General features: G+C 44.0%; 1 protein-coding gene across 2 annotated transcripts in view; it reads right to left on the reverse strand.

Moving 5' to 3' along the window:
• The window catches only part of rapgef5a (Rap guanine nucleotide exchange factor (GEF) 5a), a 190092-nt gene that overhangs the window by 116884 nt on the left and 45337 nt on the right, over nt 1–27871 (reverse strand). For both annotated transcript variants that reach the window (XM_078238589.1, XM_078238599.1), the window contains 4 exons: nt 19265–19349; nt 15383–15431; nt 13670–13746; nt 5079–5228 (listed from right to left, as the gene is read on the reverse strand). In XM_078238589.1, coding sequence (XP_078094715.1) covers nt 5079–5228; nt 13670–13746; nt 15383–15431; nt 19265–19349 — 361 coding nt within the window. The remainder of the gene's footprint in view (nt 1–5078; nt 5229–13669; nt 13747–15382; nt 15432–19264; nt 19350–27871) is intronic.

Here is a 27871-nt window from a genome sequence, read left to right on the forward strand (position 1 = left end):
GCCACACAGATCTTCACCATGTTTTGGAGATTAAAGATTTGAGTTGGGACGGCTGTTGGAACTCTCTCCTTTGCTGTCTCTATAAATCTGAGACACCACATCGCTCGTACACCAATTAAACAGCTGCACATCCTTTTAGTGCCAAACAAAGGTGAGTCAGCTTCAAAACAGTTCCACCAGCACCTCTTCTAAGCACACACACACCCTTCTTCAGCCTGTGCTGCATTCCACCATCAATCAGGTTTCTCATGTGGTTTTAATAATCATAGGATATGCTCAGATATGTGCGCATTCCTCTGAAAGTCACAGATATCAGATAGTCAGACGGACAATTGATGTTATGTTTTTGTGCATCAATGTCTTCATTTCTGGAATAAGGTGTTAGCACTTTGTATTAAAAAATGATTCCAAGGTAGGACTGAATGTTTTGCATGTAATAATTCGCTGGCCAGAACACGATTTGGATCTTCCCCACCCCTCGCTGATGACCACACTCCCATGAATTTGAATTTGAATTTATTTAAATGTTATTAACCCGCCCCCTCGCCAGATATTGAACCCCCTCGCCATATATTGGCATGGTTTACAAAATGTTCACCTAGATGTGAACCTATCGTGAGGGTTTCCCTGGGGGGGGGTGAAAAGGTAAGTATAGCCCCCAAGGGAGAAGGACAAGGCTAGGCAGTGCCAACCTGTGCCAAGGGGTGGGCCCCAGTGGGAGCCTCATGGAGCGGGGATTCATTTAGATGGAGTGGTGGCTGGAAGTGGACGGAAGGGCTGGCTATTGTGTGTGTGTGTGTGGGTGGGGGGGGGGGGGGGGGGTTGAAGGAGGGTGCCAGCTCAGTCTGTAAAGGGAAAAGGAAGGTGCCAAAGATCGGGGGGGAAGGGGCCAATGATTGTGGGGGGAGGAAGGGACTGTGATCAGTCAGGGAGGGATAGAGAAGTACCGACTCCGATCGGGAGAGGGGAGCCCCTGAGCCCTCGGTGGTGGATTGGGGGGAGGTTTGCTCAGGTTCTGACCAGGGCACTCTTTAAAGATGGCACTCCGATTTCTGTGTAGTCAGGCTTTGCTGGTGTGTTTCGTCCTTGCCCTCTGCATAACGGTGTGAAACACCCCTGAAACACCCCCCGCTTCCCCCCCCGATTTGTTTTGGTAGAGTGTCATAAGATCTCACCAGGAACAACACTCTGCCATTTTTTGGTAAGATTTAGCCACTTTGGTCCTGAAAAGAATAGAACAAGACACTTTTAAAATGGTGAAAAGCTAGAAATAGTGGAGGTCCAAAGTCACTTGGGGGTGCAATACATAAATATCAGGACCAGGTATAGAAAATAATTGAAAAGGCTAATGGAATGCTGACCTTTCAACCTTGAGGTTTAGTGTACAAAGAGAAAGGATATGCGACAGCTCTTCAAGGCTCGAGTTAGACCATATCAGATGTACTGTCATCAGTCTGGGGATCATACCTCAAGAAGAAAATATTGGCTTTGGAGGGAATGCTGTGTAGATTAACCAGTATGATAACTGGACTTTATGATTAAATTACAAGGAGTGATTACACAAGCAAGGTTCTATTGCCCAGAATTGGAAGGATTATTGGAATGATCAAAGATACCAATGTATTGAGGGGATCAGATAGGGTAGAAAGAAACTATTTTCACTGGCTGGAAGTCTCGGCCTTGGGGGCAAAGTCTAAATATTAGAGCGAGACCCGTGGGAGTGAAATCAGGAAACACGTCAACATGCAAAGGGTGGTAAAAATTTGAAACTCACAGAAATTGACGCTAAATCAATTATTAATTATAAAACTGAGATTGATAGACTTTTGTTAGCCAAAGTCATTAAGGGCAAGGTGAATATATCGAGTTGTCGGCCATAATTTCATTGAATGGTGAAACAAGCTCAAAGGGCTAAATGGCAGACTCTTGTTTCTGTGTTCCATTTGTCACATGCCCTGCACTGAACTATGATTAAACCTACCTCCCTCCGGAGCCCAATCCACTGCCCAATTCTACCCATAGTTGTATTTTTGTCTGGAAACAACCTTCATGCTACACTGCCTGCTGTGAGTTTTCTGCTCCATTCTCATCCCAATTTTAAACTCATTGGCCTCAATACTAACCCTCCAATGATGGACAGGGAGAAGCTGGAATGGTAAGTCCTCAATGATGTGAAACATCGCTCTGATTCCGTATGTACTGCTACCATTTTTGGTAATGAAGCACGCAATGTCTTGGAGAGGTGGGACACTGGTTAACATACTCAAATCAGGCTTCTAAAGTGTAAATTGGAAACTGATTTAAATTATAGCATTGATAGCTAGATTTCCCAAGGCTCAGGAAACCTGGCCATGTGGGAACTGCTGGTTCAGTTCCTTTTTGTAGCAGTCCTTCTGGACCAGGAGAAGCAGCAGTATATCTCCTATCATCACACCATCGTAATCACAGACCTCCCTCCAACTTCCAAGAGCCATTCACTATTCCACTCCCTTCTTGCACCACGACAAACTAACCCCTCCTCCCCACCCAATCCTCAATCTCAGCCGGCCCATCTCCCAATTACTGGGGATCATCCTCGAGGCATCCAGGTCACGAGTTTATAACCCCTCAGCCCTTGGTTTTTCCATCAACCAGGTTGTTCATCTAACCAGTGACTGGTTGTGGAAAGGAACAACATGATATGTTCTACCATTGAATTCAGCAGGATCTCCACCTCCAGACTCATGAGGTGCTTTGACTACTTTCAGCTCTCCCCTCCCCACCGCTCTCTTCCCCACCACTCCTCTCACATTAACACCAGCAACTGCCTGGTCTTGCCTGCATTCCCTCTTTTCAGGGATTATGAAACTTGACCCCTAGATCTCTTTACATCAATATCCTTCAACATCTTCCCATTGACTGTCTTCTCCTATTCTTTGGGTGGAATTTAGCGAGCTACTTTATCCCCTCATACTCTCATTCCTTCAAGGCACCTATCAGTGGTCGATCGAGGGACCCGATATTGAGGGGAGAGGGAGTCACTGAAAGCCACTCTCATGTCCTTGCTTCCAACACCCCTCCATACCCACCATCACCAGCGACACCCTCCCTGCAACCCCATTCTGCCCCACTTGCCTCTCTCCAGGGATCCAGCGACAATCTTTAGTGAAGGTTGGAGCGTATCACTGATATTTGCCACCATTTCTCATTGCACTGCTGGATCTGGAGAGCTCCAGGCTGTAATTGATGGCAGCTCTTAAGGGTGGATTCCTGCCCTATTGAAAACTTAATCTGTCGGGAGGCCCAATGCTATCCAGGAAAGTGCCTGATAACCTGACAATTGCATCAGACCTCTTGAGAAGAGTGACACTGGATTCCCAGCAATTCTCTAACCAATGGGGTGGGTGGAGGTCCACTCTTGCCATTCCTAAATTTAGCCCCTTGGTTCTCCTCCTATTACCTCATACATCCTTTTAACTTGCATCTTATAGTTTTGCTAACTGTCTTTACCTTTCTGACATCTTTTACAGTTCTCTTCACAGTTTCCCAAGCCCTTTACCTTGCAAATATTCAGATTGTGATCCATGTACAAATCATCCAGGCTGGCACGGTGGCACAGTGGCAAGCACCGCTGCCTCACAGCTGCAGGGACCCGGGTTCGATTCCCAGTTTGGGTCACTGTCTGTGTGGAGTCTTTATATTGTCTGCATGGGTTTCCTCTGGGTGCTCGGGTTTCCTTCCATAGTCCAAAAGACGTGCTGGTTAGGTGCATTGGCCATGCTAAATTCTCCCTCAGTGTATCCAAACAGGCGCCGGAGTGTGGCAACTAGGGGATTTTCACAGTAACTTCATTGCAGTGTTAATGTAAGCCTACTTGTGATGCTAATAAATAAACATTTTAAAAAAACTTTTAATACGTATGGAAAACAGAAGTGTAACAGAAGTGGGTTCTCAATAGCCGACTCTTCTCTAGTCTGTGAAATACACATTTACCTGATCACCTTTTCTTTCTTTGTTCCAATTTATATCCAGGTATCATTTTTGTATCAATTCTAAATTTTAAAGAAAGATCTTCCACCTGTATGCTGCCTTTCATGACTACAGCAGTGCGGCACGGTGGCACAGTGGTTAGCACTGCTGCCTCACAGCGCCAGGGACCCAGGTTCAATTCTGGTCTTGTGTCACTGTTTGTGTGGAGTTTGCACGTTCTCCCCATGTCTACGTGGGTTTCCTCCGGGTGCTCCGGTTTCCTGCCACTATCCAAAGATGTGCAGGTTAAGTGGATTGGCCATGTTAAATTGCCCCCTATTGTCCCAAGATGTGTTGGTTAGATGGTTTAGCCATGTTAAATGTGTGGTGTTATGGGGAAAGGGTAGGGGAGAGGGCCTGGATTACTCTGTCAGAGAGCCGGTACAGACTCGATGGGCCGAATGACCTCTTCTACACTGTCAGGAATCTATGATTCTCTGATACAACATGTCTCAGAGTGCTTCACAGTCATGAAGTACTGTAATCATTGATGTAATATCGGAAAACACGACAACCAATTTGTATACAACAAATTCCCAGAAGAACAAGGAGCTGAATGACAAAATAATCGGAATTGATGGCAGTTGTTCACTGATAAATGTTGACCAATCAACTGGGAAGACTTACTCCTTAGTGTATACAACCCTGTTCCCTAATTGTCTACTAAGAGATGCATAAAAACTGGACAGCGCGCCTGAATATTATTCTCTCTATGGCAGTAGGGAAGGAATTGTCTTTCCCTGTTGTAACATCCGAGTTCAGGAAGTTGGCGTGTTTGAGGAATCAGTGCAGCATGATAAACTGAAATGTTTAATGAGGCACAGTCCACAGCTCTTCACAAAGGAGAAGTGTTTTGAGAAAAGGAATAATAGAAACTGCATTTAATATTTGGTGTTTCTCAGTTGCTGAGAGTCAAAACATTGTCTTTTTAATCCAGAATACAATGACACAAAGAATTTCCCAGTGAAATGATAACAAGTCCAATATAACTCAACAAAACTACACTGTGTTCCAATTAACAAGCTGAATATCAATACTGTCCATGTTGTATGCAACTAATAAGGGCTCACCTTTGAAATCCGGCTGAAATTCTCTTGGACCACTGGCCGATTGTGGCAATTATCTTCACTTAGGATGACATGAGCTGCAGTCGAATGTTTCTGGACTAATTCAATGCCATCAAAATCATCGTCCTCTCTCATACTACACATTAACCTATCCTGGAGAGGAAAGGGAAGAGCAAACAGATATCTTAATCCACAATCCCAAGACATGCAGTCTGAACTTGACAGCCCGCACTGTTAGGAATGCAGCCACAGATCACCAGACAACGTCCCAGCACTGTAACTTTTCAGAACGTTTTGTCATGTCTGAATATCTGTAATACTGTCACTCAGATATTTCTCTTTTTTTAAAAGTGAAACATTGTCTTCCCTGGGAAGCAAATACACAATGGAACAGTGTAGTCTGTTGCCGTGCTTAGTTGACTGTAAATGTACAAGGGCAGTACATCACTCAAAGCTCCTGGGAAAAGTTGACCAAGCAGTATTTTGGGGAAGGAAATGAACTGAAGCCCTTCAAAGTAATTAATTGCTGTAAAAATATGCCATCTGTCCAAGGAAAGTGCCTGTGAAATATTTACTCTTATGCAATCCATTTCTTTGCTTCTTACTCTGCCGTTTGAGAAAAGTAACAGTATCCATGGCAGTCAGTTATTGTGAAAGTACTTTCTTGGCCTTTGTGCAGTCTTATATCTAAAATAGCAGTGTCACAGCTCCAGGACTGATTCACAAAAGCTGTCAGAAGACAACATGGAAGTGAAACTCGGAAACATGGGAGGATTTTGAAAACATTACAATGGGTTCCCCCCACCTGCCAAGGGGTAGATGTTGGCCTGCAGGCATCCATTTTGCAGCACAGGCCATTGTGACAGTGGGCTATAGCTAGAGTTCCAGCTAACAGGCCTGAGAGTTAAAATCAGACCCTGAATGACTGCTGCAAGAATCGCAGGCAAAAGTGCATCCCGATAATAGAAAGCAGAGACGATGCAGAGGTAAGCCATGGAGAAAGGGCTTCTGATTCTGCTGGAAAAGGAGGTGGAATGTTGGCATTTATGAGTTCTGCTGCAAAGCTCAACCGTGCCCCACTGCACCATCCCCACACCACGCTCACACGCACCCTCGCAAGGAAATCCATCAATTTTGTTGCAAAACATAAGAACATAAGAACATTAGAACATAAGAAATAGGAGCAGGAGTAGGCCATCTAGCCCCTCGAGCCTGCCCCGCCATTCAATAAGGTCATGGCTGATCTGAAGTGGATCAGTTCCACTTATCCGCCTGATCCCTATAACCCCTAATTCCCTTACCGATCAGGAATCCATCTATCTGTGATTTAAACATATTCAATGAGGTAGCCTCCACCACTTCAGTGGGCAGAGAATTCCAGAGATTCACCACCCTCTGAGAGAAGAAGTTCCTCCTCAACTCTGTCCGAAACTGACACCCCTTTATTTTGAGGCTGTGCCCTCTAGTTCTAGCTTCCTTTCTAAGTGGAAAGAATCTCTCCACCTCTACCCTATCCAGCCCCTTCATTATCTTATAGGTCTCTATAAGATCCCCCCTCAGCCTTCTAAATTCCAACGAGTACAAACCCAATCTGCTCCGTCTCTCCTCATAATCAACAACCCTCCCATCTCTGGTATCAACCTAGTGAACCTTCTCTGCACTCCCTCCAAGGCCAATATATCCTTCCGCAAATAAGGGGACCAATACTGCACACAGTATTCCAGCTGCGGCCTCACCAATGCCCTGTACAGATGCAGCAAGACATCTCTGCTTTTATTTCTATCCCCCTTGAGATATAGGCCAACATCCTATTTGCCTTCTTGATCACCTGTTGCACCTGCAGACTGGGTTTTTGCGTCTCATGCACAAGGACCCCCAGGTCCTTTTGCACAGTAGCATGTTGTAATTTTTTTCCATTTAGATAATAATCCAATTTGCTATTATTTCCTCCAAAGTGAATAACCTCGCATTTGTCAACGTTATACTCCATCTGCCAGATCCTCGCCCACTCACTCAGCCTGTCCAAATCTCTCTGCAGACCTTCTACGCCCTCCACACGATTCACTTTTCCACTTATCTTTGTGTCGTCTGCAAACTTTGTTACCCTACACTCAGTCCCCTCCTCCAGATCATCTATATAAATGGTAAATAGTTGAGGCCCCAGTACCGATCCCTGCGGCACGCCACTAGTTACCATCTGCCAACCAGAAAAGCACCCATTTATTCCGACTCTCTGCTTCCTGTTGGATAGCCAATCCCCAATCCATGCTAACACCCTACCCCCAACTCCTTGTGACCCAATCTTCTTCAGCAACCTTTTGTGAGGCACCTTATCAAACGCCTTTTGGAAATCCAAAAACACCACATCCACCGGTTCCCCGTGAATCAACATTTCTGTGTGATCAAACTGACTGAATCACCAAGTGTTTGTGAGTTATGATTCATACCCCAAGCACCTTGATTCATTAATTTAATTACAACATTCTGAGGTAACTTTCTCTGCAGTTCTCACATTATGAGGCGGGATTTTCCAGCCACTCTCGCCCCAAAACCGGAAAGTCTCTCCAGAGGTCAATGGACCTTTGCATGGTCCGCCTCCCACCCACACCCATTCCCGTGGCAGGCAGGATGGGAAAATTCCCCCTTATAACTTTATTGGAATATCAGAGAAATCCTAAAGAAACAGCAGGAATTTGGAGAATCCCGGTGGATAATCCACCCATTTGTGATTTTACAGTTTTCCAACATTTCCCTTTATGTTAGGATTGGATAATGGAAGGAAAATATTCCACACGTGAACTGCCTCACTCCCCTCTAGAAGATACAAGCTGCTTGTTAAAAATTCACTCAGTGAGACACCAAATGGAGGCTGATGACTAACCTAGAGAGAGAAAGGAAGGACCAACAAGTGAATGTTTTGTAATTTGATGAGTAGCATTAACAGAGATCTTTGCCTGGCCTGATCCTGATCAGGACGTGGCAATTAGCATGGGAAGACAGGCAACAATTAAACTGAAAAAAACTCAAGAGTGTTAAATTCATGGAGACATTTCAACTACAAGCACAACCTGATTCATCAAGCTCTGCTGTTACTAGATTGGTGATGATACAGAAAAGATTGAATAATGAACATTAATTCTTCACTTAAGGACCCACTTGAGCATCATAAATAAAAAGGGTAATATAATTTACAGTAGGGGACAAGAGCTAAACAATCCTTTGAAAGGATTATTCCAAATCACAGTTATATTATTAGGAATTTGAAAGCAAGTGATTAATAGAGTTGAATAGTCACACTAGAACTGGAGAAACTGTTTCAGCTTGATTCATGTTTATTATCAAAATCTTAAGTTTATTTATTCGTGTCACAAGTAGGTTTACACTAGTGCAATGAAGTTACTATGAAAATCTCCTAGTCGCCACACACTGGCACCTGTTTGGGTACACTGAGGGAGAATTTAGCATGGCTACCGCACAGTGGTTAGCACTGCTGCCTCACAGCGTCAGGGCCTGGGTGCGATTCCCGGCTTGGGTTACTGTCTGTGCGGAGTCTGCACATTCTCCCCGTGTCTCCGTGGATTTCCTCCGGGTGTTCTGTTTTACTCCCACAGTCCAAAATACGTGCTAGTTAGGTACATTGGTCATGCTAAATTCTCCCTCAGTGTACCCGAACCGATGCTGGAGTGTGGTGACTAGGGGAATTTCACAGTGACTTTGTTGCAGTGTTAATGTAAGCCTACTTGTGACTAATAAATAAACTTTACTTGACTTCATCCAACTAGCGCATCTTTCGGACTGTGGGAGGAAACCGGATCACCCGGAGGAAACCCCGCAGACACGGGGAGAACGTGCAGACTCCACACAGACAGTCATCTGAAGATGGAATTGAACCTGGGTCCCTGGCGCTGTGAGGCAGCAGTGCTAACCACTGTGCCGCCATGCCACCCCATCATGACAGCCCTGCTATTTCCTCTTCATATCTATCATTTTGATTGCTCCAATATTAGTGTATGTATAGGGCTCTGGAAAATTATGTTTCTACGCCATCTGTAGATGCATTACCTTGTTTACAAATAACAGTTATATATTCCAGGAAATAGAATCACATTATAGGTCCCAATTCTGACCAGTAAGTATTTGGAACCAGTTGTGATGATGGAGGAGAAATTAGATTTTGTTGTGCCTGTTTAACAAGAGCAATAAAGCACAATTTCAGGAGGCCAATATCCTGCACTCTAATAACACCTGCAAGACACCTTTATGCTGGCATACCTGCTAGCCACCTAACACAGACAGAAACGCCTAGCTTTGAAGTTGCTGATGTGCCAGGAGATGTGTGAAGTCTGTTAGTACACGGAAAATTCAGAAATAAATACAGCATGTAGAGCAATGGCTCTGTTAAAAAAGTCACTGACAATGACTTCCAGGTTTCCCAGCCAATTTGGTTACGGGGGATAGAGTGGGAGAGAGGGCCTGAGTAAGATGCTCTGCTGGAAAGTTGGTGCACACTTGATGGGTCGAATGGCCTCTTCTGCACTGTAGGGATTCTACGATTCTGTGATCTGCTTTTTCCCGTCTATATGTAGATTACAATACCTCATGATTATTGCCATATTTTTCTGACAAACTCCTATTACTTCCTCCTTTGTCCCTGTCCTATTGTATGGTCACTGTTAGGGGACCTGTACATCACTCCCAAAAATTGCCTTTTTGCCTTTAGCATGTCTTATTTCCACCCCAAACCACTTCTATACTCTGATTTCCTGAACTTAGGTCAACTTTCCCTATTGTGCTAATGCCATCATTATTAAGAGAGCCACCACTCCACCTTTTCCAAGATTCCTGTCCTTCCTAAATATCATGTACCTGTTAATATTCAGCTCCCAAATCCATCCCGTCTGTAGTTATGTCTCTGTACTGGCTATCAGATTGTACTTATTTATTTCTATTTGTCCTATCAGTTCATGTGTTTCGTTTTAAATGGTATGTCCATTCAGATAAAAAGCCTTTCATTTTGTCCTTTTATAAATTTTGTAACCTCTAGGCTTATCTGCTGATTTACTCTTTGATTTATATTCTCTGTTCCTTCCTGTAACCATATTAATACCTTCCTCCCTTGCCTTGTCTCTTCTCTGATTTACCAGATCAATGACAAATTTGATCCTCTGCCCCAACTATTTAGTTTAAAACCCTCTCTACGTTCCTAGTTCTGGCTCGCTACAACATTGGTCCCAGCATGGTTCAAGTGTAAATCTTCCCTAAGGTACAACCCCCAGGACTGGTACCAGTGTCCAATGAACTGGAACCCACTTCTCCAACACCAGATTTGAGCCACGCATTCAACTTTTATTTTTCCTATACAAATTTATACTTGGCTCAGGTAATAATCCAGAGATTATTGCCTTTGAGGTTCTGCTTTTTAATTTAGCACCTAGATCTTCACACCATGCAGAACCTCTTTCCTGGTCTTACCTATGTCATTGGTACTTACATGTCAGTGAAATTCTGCTGCAGTCTATCACTTTCTCTTGCTGCATCTGTGCCGAGTCTGGCCCAAATGCTTATACGTGGATTCCTTCAGCTGGTAACTGATTAACCCAAAGGTTGACCAGACAAAAACTCTAATTCTCCCTTGCAATTTTTTATAGTGTTGGAGCCAACTGCCCAGTATGGAGGGAATCTAGGAAAACTTGATGGCATTGAACACTGGAGTCAGAAAATCACCACTTCTGATGCCCCTCTTGTTACCTCCAAGTTCAAGTATCATGGTGGATAGCTACCTATCCTCTGCTACCAGGGCAGTTCCTCATTTTCAATTTTGCCACCTCCAGTTTATATTTAAATGGATGGGGATGAAGAGCCTGGTAAACAATGCAAGGACGAGGAAGAGTGCATTCACAGGTCCAATTACAAGCATGCTGAGAGCCTGCTAAAGCCTTCTCCTTAGGAATCTCCCACTGTTGTGGGGGCGAGACTATGGTGCCCATTTTGATTGTGGACATCGGAGGGTGAATTTCTTCAAGTGTTCTCTCAACCCCAGCATCATAACTTCATACTTATCCAGAGACAGACACAAAGTGGGCTTTCTCCTTAGGCTTAATGATAACAACTTCAGAATAAATTGATGATCAGAAAGTCACATTTACCCAATTAACAGCAGCAGTGTGACATGTTTATTAGCTTCTATGTTATATGAAGTGTTATGAAATAGACTGTAGACATCACTGTGTTTAATCATATTAACTGTCAAACAACTTAGCATTTGCTTTATAATTTCCCTCATCTCTCTAAAGTTTTCATCCGTTTGCCTTTCAAAAGGTAGAAATAAACAAATGGGATACAGGGTCTGATTACAGAATCCACTTCATCTTGCTCCTACTTCTTACATAAAAAGACACAAAGCCACTCAGTCACATGACTGAATACTGGACTGTAGAAGAAATCTCCTTATCACTTACAAGAGAACTGGTGACACTTAAGTTGAGAGCATATCTAGAGTAGACCCAAACAATGGTTGCACATGTAGAAGTTATTCATTGTCATTCAGAATTGGAGGAGAGGAAAACTACCTGGTGTTTACATGCCAGCCGTCACAGATGGAAAGATGATGGTGTAGTGGTATTGTCATGAGACTAGTAATCCAGAGACCCAAGCTAATATTCTGGGGTCATGGGTTCATAAGAACATAAGAAATAGGAGCAGGAGTAGGCCATCTGGCCCTTCGAGCCTGCCCCGCCATTCAACAAGATCATGGCTGATCTGAAGCGAATCAGTTCCACTTACCCGCCTGCTCCCCATACCCCCTAATTCCCTTATCGATCAGAAAACTATCTACCCATGATTTAAACATATTCAACGAAGAAGCCTCCACCACTTCAATGGGCAGAGAATTCCAGAGATTCACTACCCTCTGAGAGAAGAAGTTCCCCCTCAACTCTGTTCTGAACCAGCCCCCCCTTATTTTGAGGCTGTGCCCTCTAGTTCTGGTTTCCCTTCTAAGTGGAAAGAATCTCTCCACCTCTACCCTATCCAGCCCCTTCATTATCTTATATGTCTCTATAAGATCACCCCTCATCCTTCTAAACTCCAACGAGTACAGACCCAATCTGTTTAATCTCTCCTCATAAGATACACCCCTCATCTCCGGTATCAACCTGGTGAACCTTCTCTGCACTCCCTCCAAGGCCAGTATATCCTTTCGCAAATAAGGGGACCAAAACTGCACACAGTACTCCAGTTGCAGCCTCACCAGTGCCTTGTACAGTTGCAGCAAGACCTCCCTGCTTTTATATTCTATCCCCCTCGCGATAAAGGCCAACATTCCATTCGCCTTCTTGATCACCTGCTGCACCTGCAGACTGAGTTTTTGCGATTCGTGCACAAGGACCCCCAGGTCCCTCTGCACAGTCGCACGATGTAATTTTTCTCCATTTAAATAATATTCCAATTTACTATTATTTCTTCCAAAGTGGATAACCTCACATTTGCTAACGTTATATTCCATCTGCCAGATCCTCGCCCACTCGCTCAGCCTATCCAAATCTCTCTGCAGACTTTCCGCGTCCTCCACGCAATTCACTTTCCCACTCACCTTCATGTCATCAGCAAACTTGAATACCCTAGATTCACTCCCCTCCTCCAGATCATCTATGTAAATGGTAAACAATTGAGGCCCCAGCACCGATCCCTGCGGCACGCCACTGGTCACCAACTGCCAACCAGAAAAGCACCCATTTATCCCAACTCTCTGCTTCCTGTTAGATAGCCAATCCCCAATCCACGCCAACACCTTACCCCTAACTCCGTGTACCCCAATCTTCTGCAGCAACCTTTTGTGAGGCACCTTATCGAACGCCTTCTGGAAATCTAAAAACACCACATCCACCGGTTCCCCTCTGTCAACCGCACTAGTGACATCTTCATAAAAGTCCAGTAGATTCGTCAAACACGACTTTCCCTTCATGAATCCATGCTGCGTCTGCTTGATCGAACCATTCTTATTCAGGTGCTCTGTTATTTCCTCTTTAATAATGGACTCTAGCATCTTCCCAACTACGGACGTTAAGCTAACCGGCCTGTAGTTACCCGCCTTCAAACCTCACCACGACAGCTGGTGGAATTTGAAGTTGGTGACAAATCTCAATAACAGGGACCATGAAATTGTTGTAAAAACCCACCTGGTTCACTAATGTACTTTAGGGAAGGACTTCTGTTGCCCTTATCTGGTTTGGCCTACTTGTGACTCCAGACCCACGGCAATGTGGTTGATGAAATGATCTAGTAAACCACTGAGTTCAATGGCAATTAGAGATGGAGAACAAATGCTGCTTTGCCCACATCCCATGGAAGAACAGAAATGACAGACAGCTTTTGGCTTTTCTTCTCCCCACAGACCTAAAAAAAATAGTTTCATAAAGATAGGATCTCCACCTTCAAACTTCCAAAGAACAGCAGATATTGCTGCTCCTGCAACATTCAATAGAACAAATTAGATATGTGTCATTATTCAAGATAGCAGCACATGGTGGTGTAAGCTGCATTAATTACTGCGGTTGATAAAGATCAAGCATCTCATTGCTATGCAGTAAATGTACCTTAATTCTCTTGATGTTATTCACAGGGTCTTTCAAATCAACTTGCTTGATGTTACTTGTGGTCTCATTTTCACGTGCTGAAAAGAAATCCACAAACTTATCATTGCCTGAGCAAGGATTTATCACAAGATATTTTATTATTAGGAAAAGCACAGGAAATATTTGTGAACCACTTTCCAATTCCTTTCTGAAAGATGTCTACGATGTAAATCATGCATTCTACCTGCAGGAGAGATTTCAAAATGTGTTGCGTTTTTGCTTTCAGATAACATTAATATTCTTTTCACCCAGTTATGTGCAAAATATTATATATTATTGGTATCTTTGGCAAGGCCAGCATTTAGTTCTGGACCTTAGTTGTCCTTGAGAAAGTGGGAGTGGGTCTGTGTGGTAATAGTATGTATTGTTTTCCACACTGCTTTTGGGTAATTGCTATTAATGAAGGAACAGTGATAGATGTCAAAGGATTCTGATGAAAGGCTATTGACCTGAAATGTTAATCCTGTTTTTCTTGCCACAGATGCTGTCAGACATATTGCGTATTTTCAGTATTTTCTGGTTTTTATTACTTGAGTTCAAATATGTATCTATCAAGGGTGGTCGAAATGTGGAACTCTTTCTCACAAAAAGAATTAGACAATGGAACTCAATCAGTCATTAAAATCTGAGATCCATAGATGTTTTTGCAGAAAGGAGTATTAAAAACATACTGTCTAGATTCTGGTCTACACCCGCATTGTTAATTTATTTTGCCCCCTTGATTTGATACTGCAAGACCTGCTGTGCATTTCAAAAACAACTTGCATTCATACAGCACTTTTAATGTATAAAATGTTCCAAGGCATCTCATAGGAATGCTATCAAAGAAAACTTGAAACCAGGCTTGTAAGGAGATATTAGGATGGCTGAGCAAAACGTTAGTCAAAGGTGAAGATTTTGAGGAGCATCTTAAAGGAGTAGAGAGAGGTGGAGAAGCAGAGAGGTTTAGGGAGGAATTCCAGAGTTAGGACCTCAGCTGAAGACATGACCATCAATAATGAGTTGAAGAAAACTGGGAATGTGCAAGAGGTCAGAATGGGGAGAATCCAGTATTTCCAGCACGTTTTGTTTCTATTTCAGTCTCCAACATTTACAGTTTTTTTTCTTTGTTATCCCTCCATCTGCTTATTACATGTGCATTTTGGAGATATATATATTTAATTTTGACCTTTTGCAGACAATATATTTGCATTATTTTTAAGGAAGGAGCTGGTTTAAAGCATGATACAGCTATCATACACACCAGACCTGTTAGGAAATCCCAACTGGGTGTTACAGCTATGAAGTCAATCCTTTGTCATTCAAACAATGTAGTATCAGTAATGTGCAACAATCTTCTAAAAGCACTGCTGCCTCATAGCGCCAGGGACCTGGGTTTGATTCCCGGGTTGGGTTGTGTGGAGTCTGCATGTTCTCCGTGTCTGCGTGGGTTTCCTTCGGGTGCTCCGGTTTCCTCCCGAAAGACGTGTTGGTTAGGTGCGTTGGTCATGCTAAATTCTCCCTCAGTGTACCCGAACAGGCGCCGGAGTGTGGCGACTAGGGGATTTTCACAGTAACTTCATTGCAGTTAATGTAAGCCTACTTGTGACACTAAAAAATATAACTTAAACTTAAGTTGTGTCAACACTCCTGAAGGAAAGAACATGAGGGTGGGAATGGGATTGATGTACTCACGTGAGGTTTCACCTTTTGAAGCAATGGCAGCAACCAGCTCCTTCTTCACCTATTGTCCAACACAAGGAACACAACATGAGTGTGGGCACTGGCTCAGATCAATAAACTTTTGTGAACATATTCTGCAGCAAAAGAAACTGAAGAATAATAACTTCCTAAAAGTTACAAGCCACACAAGATATTTTCAGTCAACACTTGCTGCTAATGTGAATTGGCAGCAACAGAAGAGTAGTTAAATGTATTGATACATGGTCCAGCAAATACAAATACAACTCATAATGGAGTTGTGGAAGCTGCTGTCCAAGCACCTGTGGGCCAAAGGGTAGATGTAAATTATTGCTGTGAAAATAAAACTTTAAATAATAGGTGGTGGCACAGTGGTTAGCACTGCTGCCTCACAGCGTCAGGGACATTCCCGTCTTGGGGCATTGTCTGTGTGGACTTTGCAGGTTCTCCCCGTGTGTGCATGGGTTTCCTCCAGGTGCTCCAGTTTCCTCCCACAGTCCAAAGATGTGCGGATTTGGTTGATTGACTGTGCTAAATTGCCCTTTAATGACAGAGGGACTAGCAGGGTAAATATGTGGGGTTATGGGGATAGGGCCTGGGTGGGATTGTTGTCGATGCAGGCTTGATGGGCTGAATGGCCTCTTTCTGTGCGGTAGGGATTCTACACTACAAACACTTATCTGACAGGACTGTTTATTTTTGAGTGATTGCGTTTACAGATTCTCCCCCTGAATAAATCGAGTGTTTCCCAACACAACAACTGTCATTCATTGTGCACCTTTTGAGGTGTTACATTGTGATGAGGCATTACATAAATACCGGTACTGTTTTCTCGACAATGGAGAGAAGTTCTCTCATTATTAATCAGGCCTGTCATTTTTAATGTTGATTTCTAAAGGCAGTTCACAATGTTTGATCACCAGTATCATAGGCACGGCCTTAATTTCTGTTCAGGTTCAAGGACAGCAAAGCATCTTCAGTGTCTTCTAAGTGAGAGGCTTTAATGAACTGATCAGAGATGGCAGCCTATGGTGACCTTGCCTCATTGCAGAATCACATGACGACAGCAGGTCAGATGTGACATCAGATTGATTAGATTTCACAACCCAAACAGCTTCTTTGGCGTTTCAGCTGTTCAATTATACATTCACCAAACATACAATGGAAGCTCTGTTTACTGTGTAAACCACTGCACTTCCAGTGACATTTTTACTATTAAGTCCGAGGAAATCAGGACCAACTAACTTGAACAAAGAGCAACAGGTATTCGTATGGCCCGTTTTTTAACTGTAGGTTGTAACACACCCTCCCCATCATCAATCAGCCTCCTCCCCGCAGTAGCCCTGAGTGTCTGTGAGAACCAGTCAGTGAAGATGGAGAATTGTCTAATGGAGCAAAAGATAGAACTCTGTTCAGAAAGATTAGGATGATGACTCTGTGAAGAGAGAGTGTCTCTGTGTGAAAGTGTGGCTCAGTAAAGGGAAGACAAATGTGGCTCTGTGTAAAGAGCAGAAAAGGGTGCGATTCTCCCAAATAAAATCTAAGTGTCGAAATTGTGTAAAAACTGGAGTAAATCCTGCTGGGTTTTTTTTTCAACAGGACTTTCAAAATGAATCTCCCACACTCTGTGCATCACAAAGTGCCCGAGCGTGAATCTCATTAAAGATCATGGAGCGGGGCCTATTCGCACCCAAGAGGCCAGCAGCATAGCTCTGGGTGGGCCACTGCACATGCGCCGATCTGTCAGCGCCGAGATAGCCCTGTACTGTCGGCCTCCTGATCGCTGGCCAGCCCCGTGACCCCACAACGCTACCCACCGAACCCCTCCATGCCCCGATCGCTGGGCTCCCAGACGTGTCCAGACCAGCCACAACCACTGCCACCACCACCCACCCCCCCCCCCCGCCCCCGCCCCCTCACCCAGCTGCCTCAACTTCTCCACTCTTCCCCAGGCTGCCTTGGTCTCCCTCCCTCCACTGTCCCAATGTCCCCCCCCCCCCCCACAGACAGCCCAGACAGCCCACCACTCCCCCAGTACCCCTCACCCGCAGCACCGACCCACCCAGCAGGCCAACCCCCACAACCCCCATCCCGATGGCCTGCCCCAATCGCTGGCCTCCCTCCCTATATCATCGCTGAGTGCACAGTGGCAGCGGGACACCCCCACCCCCACCAATCTTACCCCTTAGAGGCTCGGCCCCCTACAGGTCCTGCCCCCATTAGGCCCTGCCCCCTTGGCACTGCCCAATGCCCTTGGGCAGTGCCAAGATGCCCCTGTAGGTATTGCCATTTTGCCCCTTAGGCAGTGCCAGGGGGCCACCAGGCTTGCACTGTCAAGCTGGTAATGCCCAGGGGTAACCTCCCTCTTACTCCCGACCTCCACTCCAGCAGGATCAGGCTGTCAGCTCCCCCTTAGTGGGGAGCTATTGTGAACCCTGCTGGGGTGAAACACACCTAGCAGGGACAGAGATTCTGGCAGGCCCGGAGACTTCAGTCCCAGCTCCGCTAATAGGATGGAAATCAGCATTATAATAATTTATGCAGCTCCGGAAATCTGGTGGCCACAGACAAGCATGGGCCGTGGCGCCCAGCGGGAAGCCTGCTACACAGCCTCCGCTTGAGTCTCCCGGCCCACTGCGCTGCTAAAGCAGTACAACGGGCTGGGAGAATCACCACTAGAGAATGGAATGAGTGCCGCTCTGAAGTATTTAGTTAATCATTTATTCTTAAGGCTACAGAGTAAATGTCACAATTTAATTTCAATTTCACCAAAAGACGTTCTGGTATATTAAAGATTGAGATATGCTGCATTATTGGATAAGAATCTCACCAAGTGGAGTAGTAACCCTAACTAGTCAGAAAGTCTCTTGGCAGGATTCTCTGGCCCCCACCGCGTGTATCTCCACGGTGGCGAGCGGCTTGCTGCTGGTGGCAACAGAATCTTCTGGTCCCACCACTGTAAGTGGAATTTCCCATTGAATTCACCCCATGCCGCCGGAAAATCCTCAGTGAGGAAGGGCGGGAAAATCCCCCCCTCCGTCTAGGTTGAAATGAGCCCATCTCAACAGTGGCAAGAATCAAGGAGCCACAAACCCCAGTTCCCTCGGCCACAGAGGAGAAAAAAGAACTCGAGATCCCCGTTTGGATCCAATGAATCCTCCCGGAATTTTTCAGTGTGTGGGCACTAAATGTGAACGGGGTTGGGTTTCACACTGACTCCTTCTATGGAGAAACCTCCTTTAGATCCTCAAGGATATTTCTAACCCGTACAGGATGGTTGGACAGGTGGATATGGGCACGGGTGGGTATGGGCACGGGTGGGTATGGGCACGGGTGGGTATGGGCACGGGTGGGTATGGGCGCGGGTGGAAATGGGCAGTGGGCAGGGGATTAAAAATTCTAAAATCTGGAACACAACTCCAACCTAACTTCAACGCAGTCGCTTTTGGTTTTATCAGATGGGTTTTGGGGGTGAGTAAGGAACCTAATCCCGGGAAGCAGGTTTGTAATTTAAAATTTTAATGAGGTTGCATCCATCCACTTTAACAAGAATTTTACTGTTAATGCCTGGGGACCCTGCTGAAAGAACCTCTGAGAGTCTCATTTTGTATTAATGGAATGTCAAGTTTCCCCATTATACTAAAGTCTTTCAGAGAAAGACAAGAGGTTGTAATGCATGTGTGACAGTGTTGCAATCTGCAGCTACCTTCCAGCTATTGACTTCAAATCGAGATTCACTCTCACCCATTTTTCACCATGACCAAAGACCAATTTCACCAACAGTTTTTGCACCCCTAACATCTCCTGTCACATTTTTAATGAAGGGGCAAAATTTAGCATTTAGTTTCTGAATTAATAAGAAATGTTTTTCTTTACCGTTGCTGATAAGAGAGCAAGGGCCTGAATTTGGAGGACTTCATCACACGGAACTATTTTCTCCTCTGTTGATCTTTGCTCTGATCTGAAAAGATAAAAAGAATGGAAAATCCATTAATTCTTAATGTAATGTACTGTGTTTATTTAGTTTGGAATAGTGACATATATTTTGCTGTCCTCTTGGAGCACAGAGAAGGATATCAGCCGGTGACGTTTGGGTCCTCATCTCAAAGGTCAAAGATTCAGAAACATTTTTGTGTTCATTTCTCTTTTTAAGTTGGTTGTGATCCAAAGGTCTAACAACAGCACATACAAACATTTCTTCAGACTCCATAGTGTTTAAGGGGACAAAACCTGATAGTACCCGATAGTGTGCTGCCTGCTAATTTAAGTGATGGTGGATTGCATCCCAACATTAAGTCTGCTGTTGAGTGACAGCACACCTCAACAGGGGGCTCAGGTTTGTGCAAGGCTAGCACCACTCTTGAGAAGGGATATACTGGCACTGGAGGGGGTGTAGAGGAGATTCACTAGGTTGATTCCGGAGTTGAGGGTTGGCTTATGAGGAGTGATTGAGTAGACTGGGACTGTACTCATTGGAATTTAGAAGAACGAGGGGGGATCTTACAGAAACATATAAAATTATGAAGGGAATAGATAAGCTAGAAGCAGAGAGGTTGTTTCCACTGGCAGGTGAAACTAGAACTAGGGGGCATAGCCTCAAAATAAGGGGGAGCAGATTTAGTACTGAGTTGAAGAGTAACTTCTTCACCCAAAGGGTTGTGAATCTGTGGAATTCCCTGCCCAGTGAAGCAGTTGAGGTTATCTCGTTGAATATTTTAAGGCAAATAGATAGATTTTTGCACAGTAAAGGAATTAAGGGTTATGGTGAGCGGGCGGGTAAGTGGGGCTGAGTCCATGAGAAGATCAGCCATGATCTTACTGAATGGCAGAGCAGGCTCGAAGGGTCAAATGGCCTACTCCTGCTCCTAGTTCATATGTTCTTATGTTATGTTCACTCTATAGCCAGACTCTTAAAGGAGAAGTGGGTCTGGCTGGAGTAAGTGTTGTGAAAGACTGGGATAAATATTCTCAGTAGGAAGCATGCAGAGGACATGCTCCAAGATTCCAACATCTAATCGGGGAAAGACAATATAATAAGAAGAAATGATATAATTAATAAGAAAAACATATAGGGTTGCTCTGTGATTTTGACTATGTGCAGAGCTTGGGGTCCTTCCTTTTCAGTGTGGAAGGAGTTATCAACTTCATGATAACACTTGTGGACCCAGCATTATGCAGCATCTGATGGCCAATGTCTCCCTCACACTGCTGTGTAAGCAGATGCCACCCAACACTAAGATGCTGTTATGGAAACTCAGACTGAAATTATACATGCCCAGTTTGCGATGATGCAAACTCATTCAACTGTCAGCATAACTGTGGATACTAATGTGCAAAGGAGTTTGCAGGATCTCTCAGAAGTTCAACAATCTGTCCTCCAACACATTGCCAGGACTGCTTCCCTGTAGGAGTGGCAGTGGCACCTTGGAGCACAAACCTGTTGACCGCTGACAGGATAACAGCATTTTCTTCTCCCACATCTGCCACTCTATCAGTGCCCTTACTGTCAGTGCCCTTACTGTCAGTGCCCTTACTGTGCCCTTACCAGCCAGCCCAAACTCCTGCCATCCATGCCAAGATGATGCAGTCCAAGACTGGGCTTTCTGGGCCAAAGTTGGCCAAGGTCACTCTGCAAGATCATCTGCAAGTCTCCGCTATTGAAAGTCAGCAGTCTCCCACCATGCTGTAACCAATGGGGTAATACTCCTAGAACAGGAAATTGCACTCAGCTGACTGTCACAAAGAAAATGCATAAGGGTTCACCTTTATCTGTTTATTCAATATCTTCATTTATAAAATCAGTTTGGAATGTTTGTTTTGTGCAACTTTTATTTCAGCACTGTGGCCAGGAAAATGCTGTGATGGACAGTAATTCGAGGAAAGGTAAGATGTGAGACTACTCAAACATTTAAATCGACATTACCTTCTACCCCTTCACAGACGTCTGGTTTTTTTTCTCCACTACCCGCTTTACCTGCCTCTATACTGTTGACAGAGAAAGAACGGCTACAACTATGGTTTAACAACAATAATGGCAAAAGTGGCTTTAAAATGGCTATCCTGGCTGGGAGTTAAGCATGCTGGGATTTTTGGTCAATTTATAATTAAACCCAGATGCAGGTCGTAAAGATATCTGGTCTGGGAACTGTGGTTTGTAGCTTTCTGTGTTAGAACATAGAACATAGAACATTACAGTGCAGTACAGGCCCTTCGGCCCTCGATGTTGCGCCGACCAGTGGTACCAATCTAAAGCCCCTCTAATCTACACTATTCCAATATCATCCATATGTTTATCCAATAACCACTTGAACGCTCTCAATGTTGACGAGTCCACCACTGCTGCAGGCAGGGCATTCCACGCCCTTACTACTCTCTGAGTAAAGAACCTACCTCTAACATCTGTCCTATATCTCTCACCCCTCAATTTAAAGCTATGCCCCCTCGTGCTAGCCAACACCATCCGAGGAAAAAGGCTCTCACTATCCACCCTATCTAATCCCCTGATCACCTTGTATGCCTCTATTAAGTCTCTATTAAGTTGGTCAAAATAAATGAAGCTGTTTACATTGACTCAGACATCATGGCTCCAAATTATATTGCCATTATTTGTGGAACGTGAAGTTTGAAGTAAGCACAATAGCGTCTTTCACAAGTAATTTCATTGGATGTTCGAGCCATGTGATCAGTTTCTGGTTACACAGTTGGCTGGATGACAGAGAATCTTCTGGAAGCAAGTGAAGGATTTGTGGATAAAAGTCACTGCAATCCTTTGTTTGCCAGCGACAATTCTATAGAGACTAACCATTGTAGGACATGTGCCCTGAAGGATACTTCAGAGAAGAAGATAGATTCTACATCGGGGTTATTTCTTGGCCAAGGTTTTCCCTAAACTCGGTAGTGTCTATTTTCAGTTAAATAATTAAAGTTAATGTGCAGTTAAGAGTTAAAGTTTAGTAAAAGAGTGAATGAGTTGCAACTGTTTGTGTTTGAGTTGGTACTGAAAGTGTTAAATAAATAAAGAAACTGTTGGATGAATTAAGGAGTCAACTAATATTCTCGTTTGTCTCATTAAACAGGAAAACTTGCAAGGCGTTTCAATTAAAAGCTGAATAACAGTACTTATCTAAAACCTATTACATCTTAACTTCTTCCAGCTCTGACGAAAGGCCGTTGACCTGAAATGTTATCTTTGTTTCTCTCTCCACAGGTTCGACCTGACTTGCTGACTATTTCCAGCACTTTTGTTTTACTTTACAGCATCTGCAGTATTTTGCTTTGTAAAGCCAGTGCAGGCCTTTTTGTAAAGTTCAAAACAATCGACCAGTCCCTTTTACTATTAATCAATTTTTAAGTGGCTCAAAGGAATTGACTTTCTCTTGATCACTTTTGCATCATGAGGATCATCTCACCATCACGGGCAGACTGGTAGCTGCATTTGTACATACATTTGAGGACATGTATCTGGGTAAGCAGAGTAACCTTAATAATATAGAAACAGAGCCAGCACTGCAGCAATTATTGCAATATAAATGTGGATTAAGAACAGCTTCCAGATGTAAACACAATTTAACAAGCTGCTGCAGATTGTTCTTCTGTGAGAATAATTTTTATATAGATTTCTGATAATACAGGGCTCCAGAATTTTGAGCAGATTAATAGTTTTCTGTGAGGGCACTCTATTGAGTTGCATGCATTGATCATCTATACATAAATCGGAAAGACATATTAAACAAGTATTTGAGTAATTACAACTCGTGCAAATGCTACATTTTACCTGAAATAATGAGTTTTGTTTGTCAGTCCATTTCCTGGTAAATGAAATTACTTTATAAAAATACAGTTCTATGGGCACCAACTAACTCTGGTTTCTCACCCAAGAGGCTAATTTGTATTGCAACTACTAGATGTCTTAGGGGGTCACTTGATGAAATCCTGTTCCCAGTGTGAACATTGCCTGCCTAGATCACAATATCAGAAATACAAGCATGCTTCAAAAAATAATGGATGGAACATCTATGATGTTGAATTCCAGTAATGCACACCCAGCTATTCTTCTAGCAGGTTAAGCAGATATTCCACCATGATTGGCACCATAGCTTAGACAACCACACATGTACTTTTTAACAGGAATCACTAAGGAATTTCATTCCCAGCTGATGGAAAATGGCTAAAATGTAAGGTGGTAGCAGTGGTTGGGGAAATGTAAGTGTAATTGGTTTGTGGTTATGCATTCCATTGGAAGTTGCAGTGTAAACATTCCTATTGGATTCTAACATTCAAATGCTCATAAAATGTGACATTTCCCATGATACTTCCCTACAAACCTCTCTGCCTCTCTCCCTGCCCTTGAATTTACTCCTGAAAACCTGCCTTTTTACCAAGCTTTTCGTCACCTGTCCTAATAGCTCTTTCTGTGGTTTGGTGTCAAATTCTGTTTGATGATCACTCTTCTGAAGCATGTTACAATATGAATGTAGTTGTTACAATATGAATGTAGTTGTTACAATATGAATGTAGTTGTTACAATATGAATGTAGTTGTTGTTATAGGTGGCATTCTACTGGCCTTTTCAATAGTAATCTGATCACTGAATGTATTAGTTGGCTGTAACATTACTACTACTTAAATCCTGTCTGCCAGTTTAGTAGTGATGATGTGGGTGACCCTGTAACACTACAAATCACTCAAAATGAATGAAATCTCCAGCTGGCAGTTGCAAAGCTCCCAGCGCTAGTAAGGTCATGTGGCCTCTCTGGTGCCCTAATTGCACCCCAAGTGTTGGTGCTGACAAATTTATTCTTTAAATAAATTTGTCAGCACCAACAGACAAGTTTTTGAATTGCTCATTAATTCTTTTTTTTGTTTCTCTTTTCTGCTCCACACTCCACCCACCTCTGAGAAAGTTATTTCTGTTTCCTGTTTATCTGCAATGTATCAAAGCCCTTTCCCTGGCCTACCGTCATGGCTGCTTCCCACCAGCTGTTAGCCTGCTAGAAATGGTTCCCAGAATCGCTCAGTTCAATCTGCTTCCATTCAGTGCTATTATCTTCATGCTGCCATTCTTCACTTGCCCCCAGGTTATAATCTTTCTCGAACATTGCCCCTCATGCCTTCTAAAAGAAAGAGAGCCTTTCATTTATAAAGCACCTTTCTCAACCAATAGATGTCCCAAAGTACTTTACAGCCAATGAAGTACTTTTTGAAGTGTAGTTAGTTTTGTAATATAGGAAATGTAGCAGCCAATATGCACACAGCAAGCTCCCATAAAGAGCAATGTGATAATGGCCAGATAATCTGTTTTTGCAGGGATAAACATTAGTGACATTGGATCTTTAATATCCACCTGAGATGAAAGATAGGCCTTGGTATTATATCTCATCCAAAGAAAAAATGACTGTTATTTGTCATTTATATTAATGATTTGGATGAGAATATAGGAGGCATGGTTAGTAAGTTTGCAGCTGACACTAAGATTGGTGGCACAGTGGACAGTGAAGAAAGTTATCTCCAATTGCAATGGGATCTTGATCAATTGGGCCAGTGGGCTGACGAATGGCAGATGGAGTTTAATTTAGATAAATGCGAGATGACGCATTTTGGTAGATTGAACCAGGGCAGGACTTACTCAGTTAATGGTAGGGCATTGGGGAGAGTTACAGAACAAAGAGATCTAGGGGTACATGTTCATAGCTCCTTGAAAGTGGAATCACAGGTGGACAGAGTGATGAAGAAGGCATTCAGCATGCTTGGTTTCATCGGTCAGAACATTGAATACAGGAGTTGGAATATCTTGTTGAAGTTGTACAAGACATTGGTAAGGCCACACTTGGAATACTGTGTGCAATTCTGGTCACCCTATTATAGAAAGGATATTATTAAACTAGAAAGTGTGCAGAAAAGATTTACTAGGATGCTACCGAGACTTGATGGATTGAGTTATAAGGAGAGGCTGGATAGACTGGGACTTTTTTCTCTGGAGCGTAGGAGGCTGAGGGATGATCTTATAGAGGTCTATAAAATAATGAGGGGCACAGATCAGCTAGCTAGTCAATATATTTTCCCAAAGGTAAGGGAGTCTAAAACTAGAGGGCATAGGTTTAAGGTGAGAGGGGAGAGATACAAAAGTGTCCAGAGGGGCAGTTTTTTCACACACAGAGTGGCGAGTATCTGGAACAAGCTGCCAGAGGTAGTAGCAGAGGCGGGTACAATTTTATCTTTTAAAAAGCATTTAGATAGTTACATGGGTACGATGGGTATAGAGGGATATGGGCCAAATGTGGGCAATTGGGATTAGCTTAGGGGTTTTTAAAAAAAGGGCTGCATGGACAAGTTGGGCCGAAGGGCCTGTTTCCATGCTGTAAACCTCTATGACCTCTCTGACCTTTAGGATGCAGCACTCCCTTAATGCTGCACCGGAGTGTCAGCTTTGATTTTCGCACACAAGTCCTGGAGTGGGATTTGAACCCAGAAACATTTGATGCAGAGTTGAGTGTGCCATCCACTCTACTCATGTTGTACTGTTTTCCTCAATGGTCTTCATCTCTTCGCTTTCCCACTTTTGGCCTCTAACCCTACACTTCCTTACCTCTCTCTCTTCCCCTGTTGTAGTCCAGCTTCTTCTCAATTCTCCCTCTCCCTCTTGGCCTCTCTGTGCTACCTCTCCAAGGACTTCCATCGCAGTCCTATAGTTCTCACCTCGTCCATCTCCTCCCTCCTCTCTCAGCCTCTGACCATGCTCTATTTTCCCTTTCACTCCCCACACCCACCTTTAACCATATAATTAGAACATAGAACATAGAACAGTACAGCACAGAACAGGCCCTTCGGCCCACGTTGTTGTGCCGAGCTTTGTCTGAAACCCAGATCAAGCTATTTCCTCCCTATCATCCCGAAGTACTCCATGTGCCTATCCAATAGCTTCTTAAATGTTCCTAAAGTTTCTGACTCCACTATCACTGCAGGCAGTCCATTCCACACCCCAACCACTCTCTGAGTAAAAAACCTACCTCGGACATCCTTCCTATATCTCCCACCATGAACCCTATAGTTATGCCCCCTAGTTACCGCTCCATTCACCTGAGGAAATAGTCTTTGAACGTTCACTCTATCTATCCCCCTCATCATGGATTCATGAGGGGAAAGTCGTGCTTCACGAACATGTTGGATTTTTATGAAGATGTGACTAGGGCGGTTGATGGAGGAGAACCGGTGGATGCGGTGTTTTTGGATTTCCAAAAGGCGTTTGATAAGGTGCCCCATAAAAGGCTGCTGAAGAAGATTAGGGCACACGGAGTTGGGGGTAGTGTGTTAAAGTGGATTGGGGACTGGCTATCCGACAGGAAGCAAAGAGTCGGAATAAATGGGTGTTTTTCCAGTTGGAGGAAGGTAACTAGTGGCGTGCCGCAGGGATCGGTACTCGGGCCGCAACTATTTACCATTTATATCGATGATCTGGAGGAGGGGATGGAGTGTAGGGTAACGAAGTTTGCAGACGACACAAAGATAAGTGGAAAAGTGAATCGTGTGGAGGACGGAGAAGATCTGCAGAGAGATTTGGACAGGCTGAGTGAGTGGGCGAGGATATGGCAGATGGAGTATAACGTTGATAAATGCGAGGTTATACACTTTGGAGGAAATAATAACAAATGGGATTACTATCTCAATGGAAACAAATTAAAACATGCTACCGTGCAAAGGGACCTGGGGGTCCTTGTGCATGAGACGCAAAAGCCCAGTCTGCAGGTACAACAGATGATCAAGAAGGCAAATGGGATGTTGGCCTATATTGCGAGGGGGATAGAATATAAAAGCAGGGATGTCTTGATGCACCTGTACAGGGCATTGGTGAGGCCGCAGCTGGAATACTGTGTGCAGTATTGGTCCCCTTATATGAGGAAGGATATATTGGCATTGGAGGGAGTGCAGAGAAGGTTCACCAGGTTGATACCGGAGATGAGGGGTTTGGATTATGAGGAGAGGCTGAGGAGATTGGGTTTGTACTCGTTGGAGTTTAGAAGGATGAGGGGGGATCTTATGGAGACTTATAAGATAGTGCGGGGGCTGGATAGGGTGGAGGCGGAGAGATTCTTTCCACTTAGTAGGGAAGTTAAAACTAGAGGACACAGCCTCAAAATAAAGGGGGGTCGGTTTAAGACAGAGTTGAGGAGGAACTTCTTCTCCCAGAGGGTGGTGAATCTCTGGAATTCTCTGCCCACTGAGGTGGTGGAGGCTACCTCGCTGAATATGTTTAAAGCGCGGATGGATGGATTCCTGATCGGTAAGGGAATTAAGGGTTATGGGGATCAGGCGGGTAAGTGGTACTGATCCACGTCAGATCAGCCATGATCTTATTGAATGGCGGGGCAGGCTCGAGGGCCTAGATGGCCTACTCCTGCTCCTATTTCTTATGTTCTTATGTTTTTTTATCATCTTATAAACCTCTATCAAGTCTCCTCTCAACCTCCTCCGCTCCAAAGAGAAAAG

Source organism: Mustelus asterias, chromosome 2 (assembly GCF_964213995.1).
Source record: "Mustelus asterias chromosome 2, sMusAst1.hap1.1, whole genome shotgun sequence".
Taxonomy (NCBI): Eukaryota; Metazoa; Chordata; class Chondrichthyes; order Carcharhiniformes; family Triakidae; genus Mustelus; species Mustelus asterias.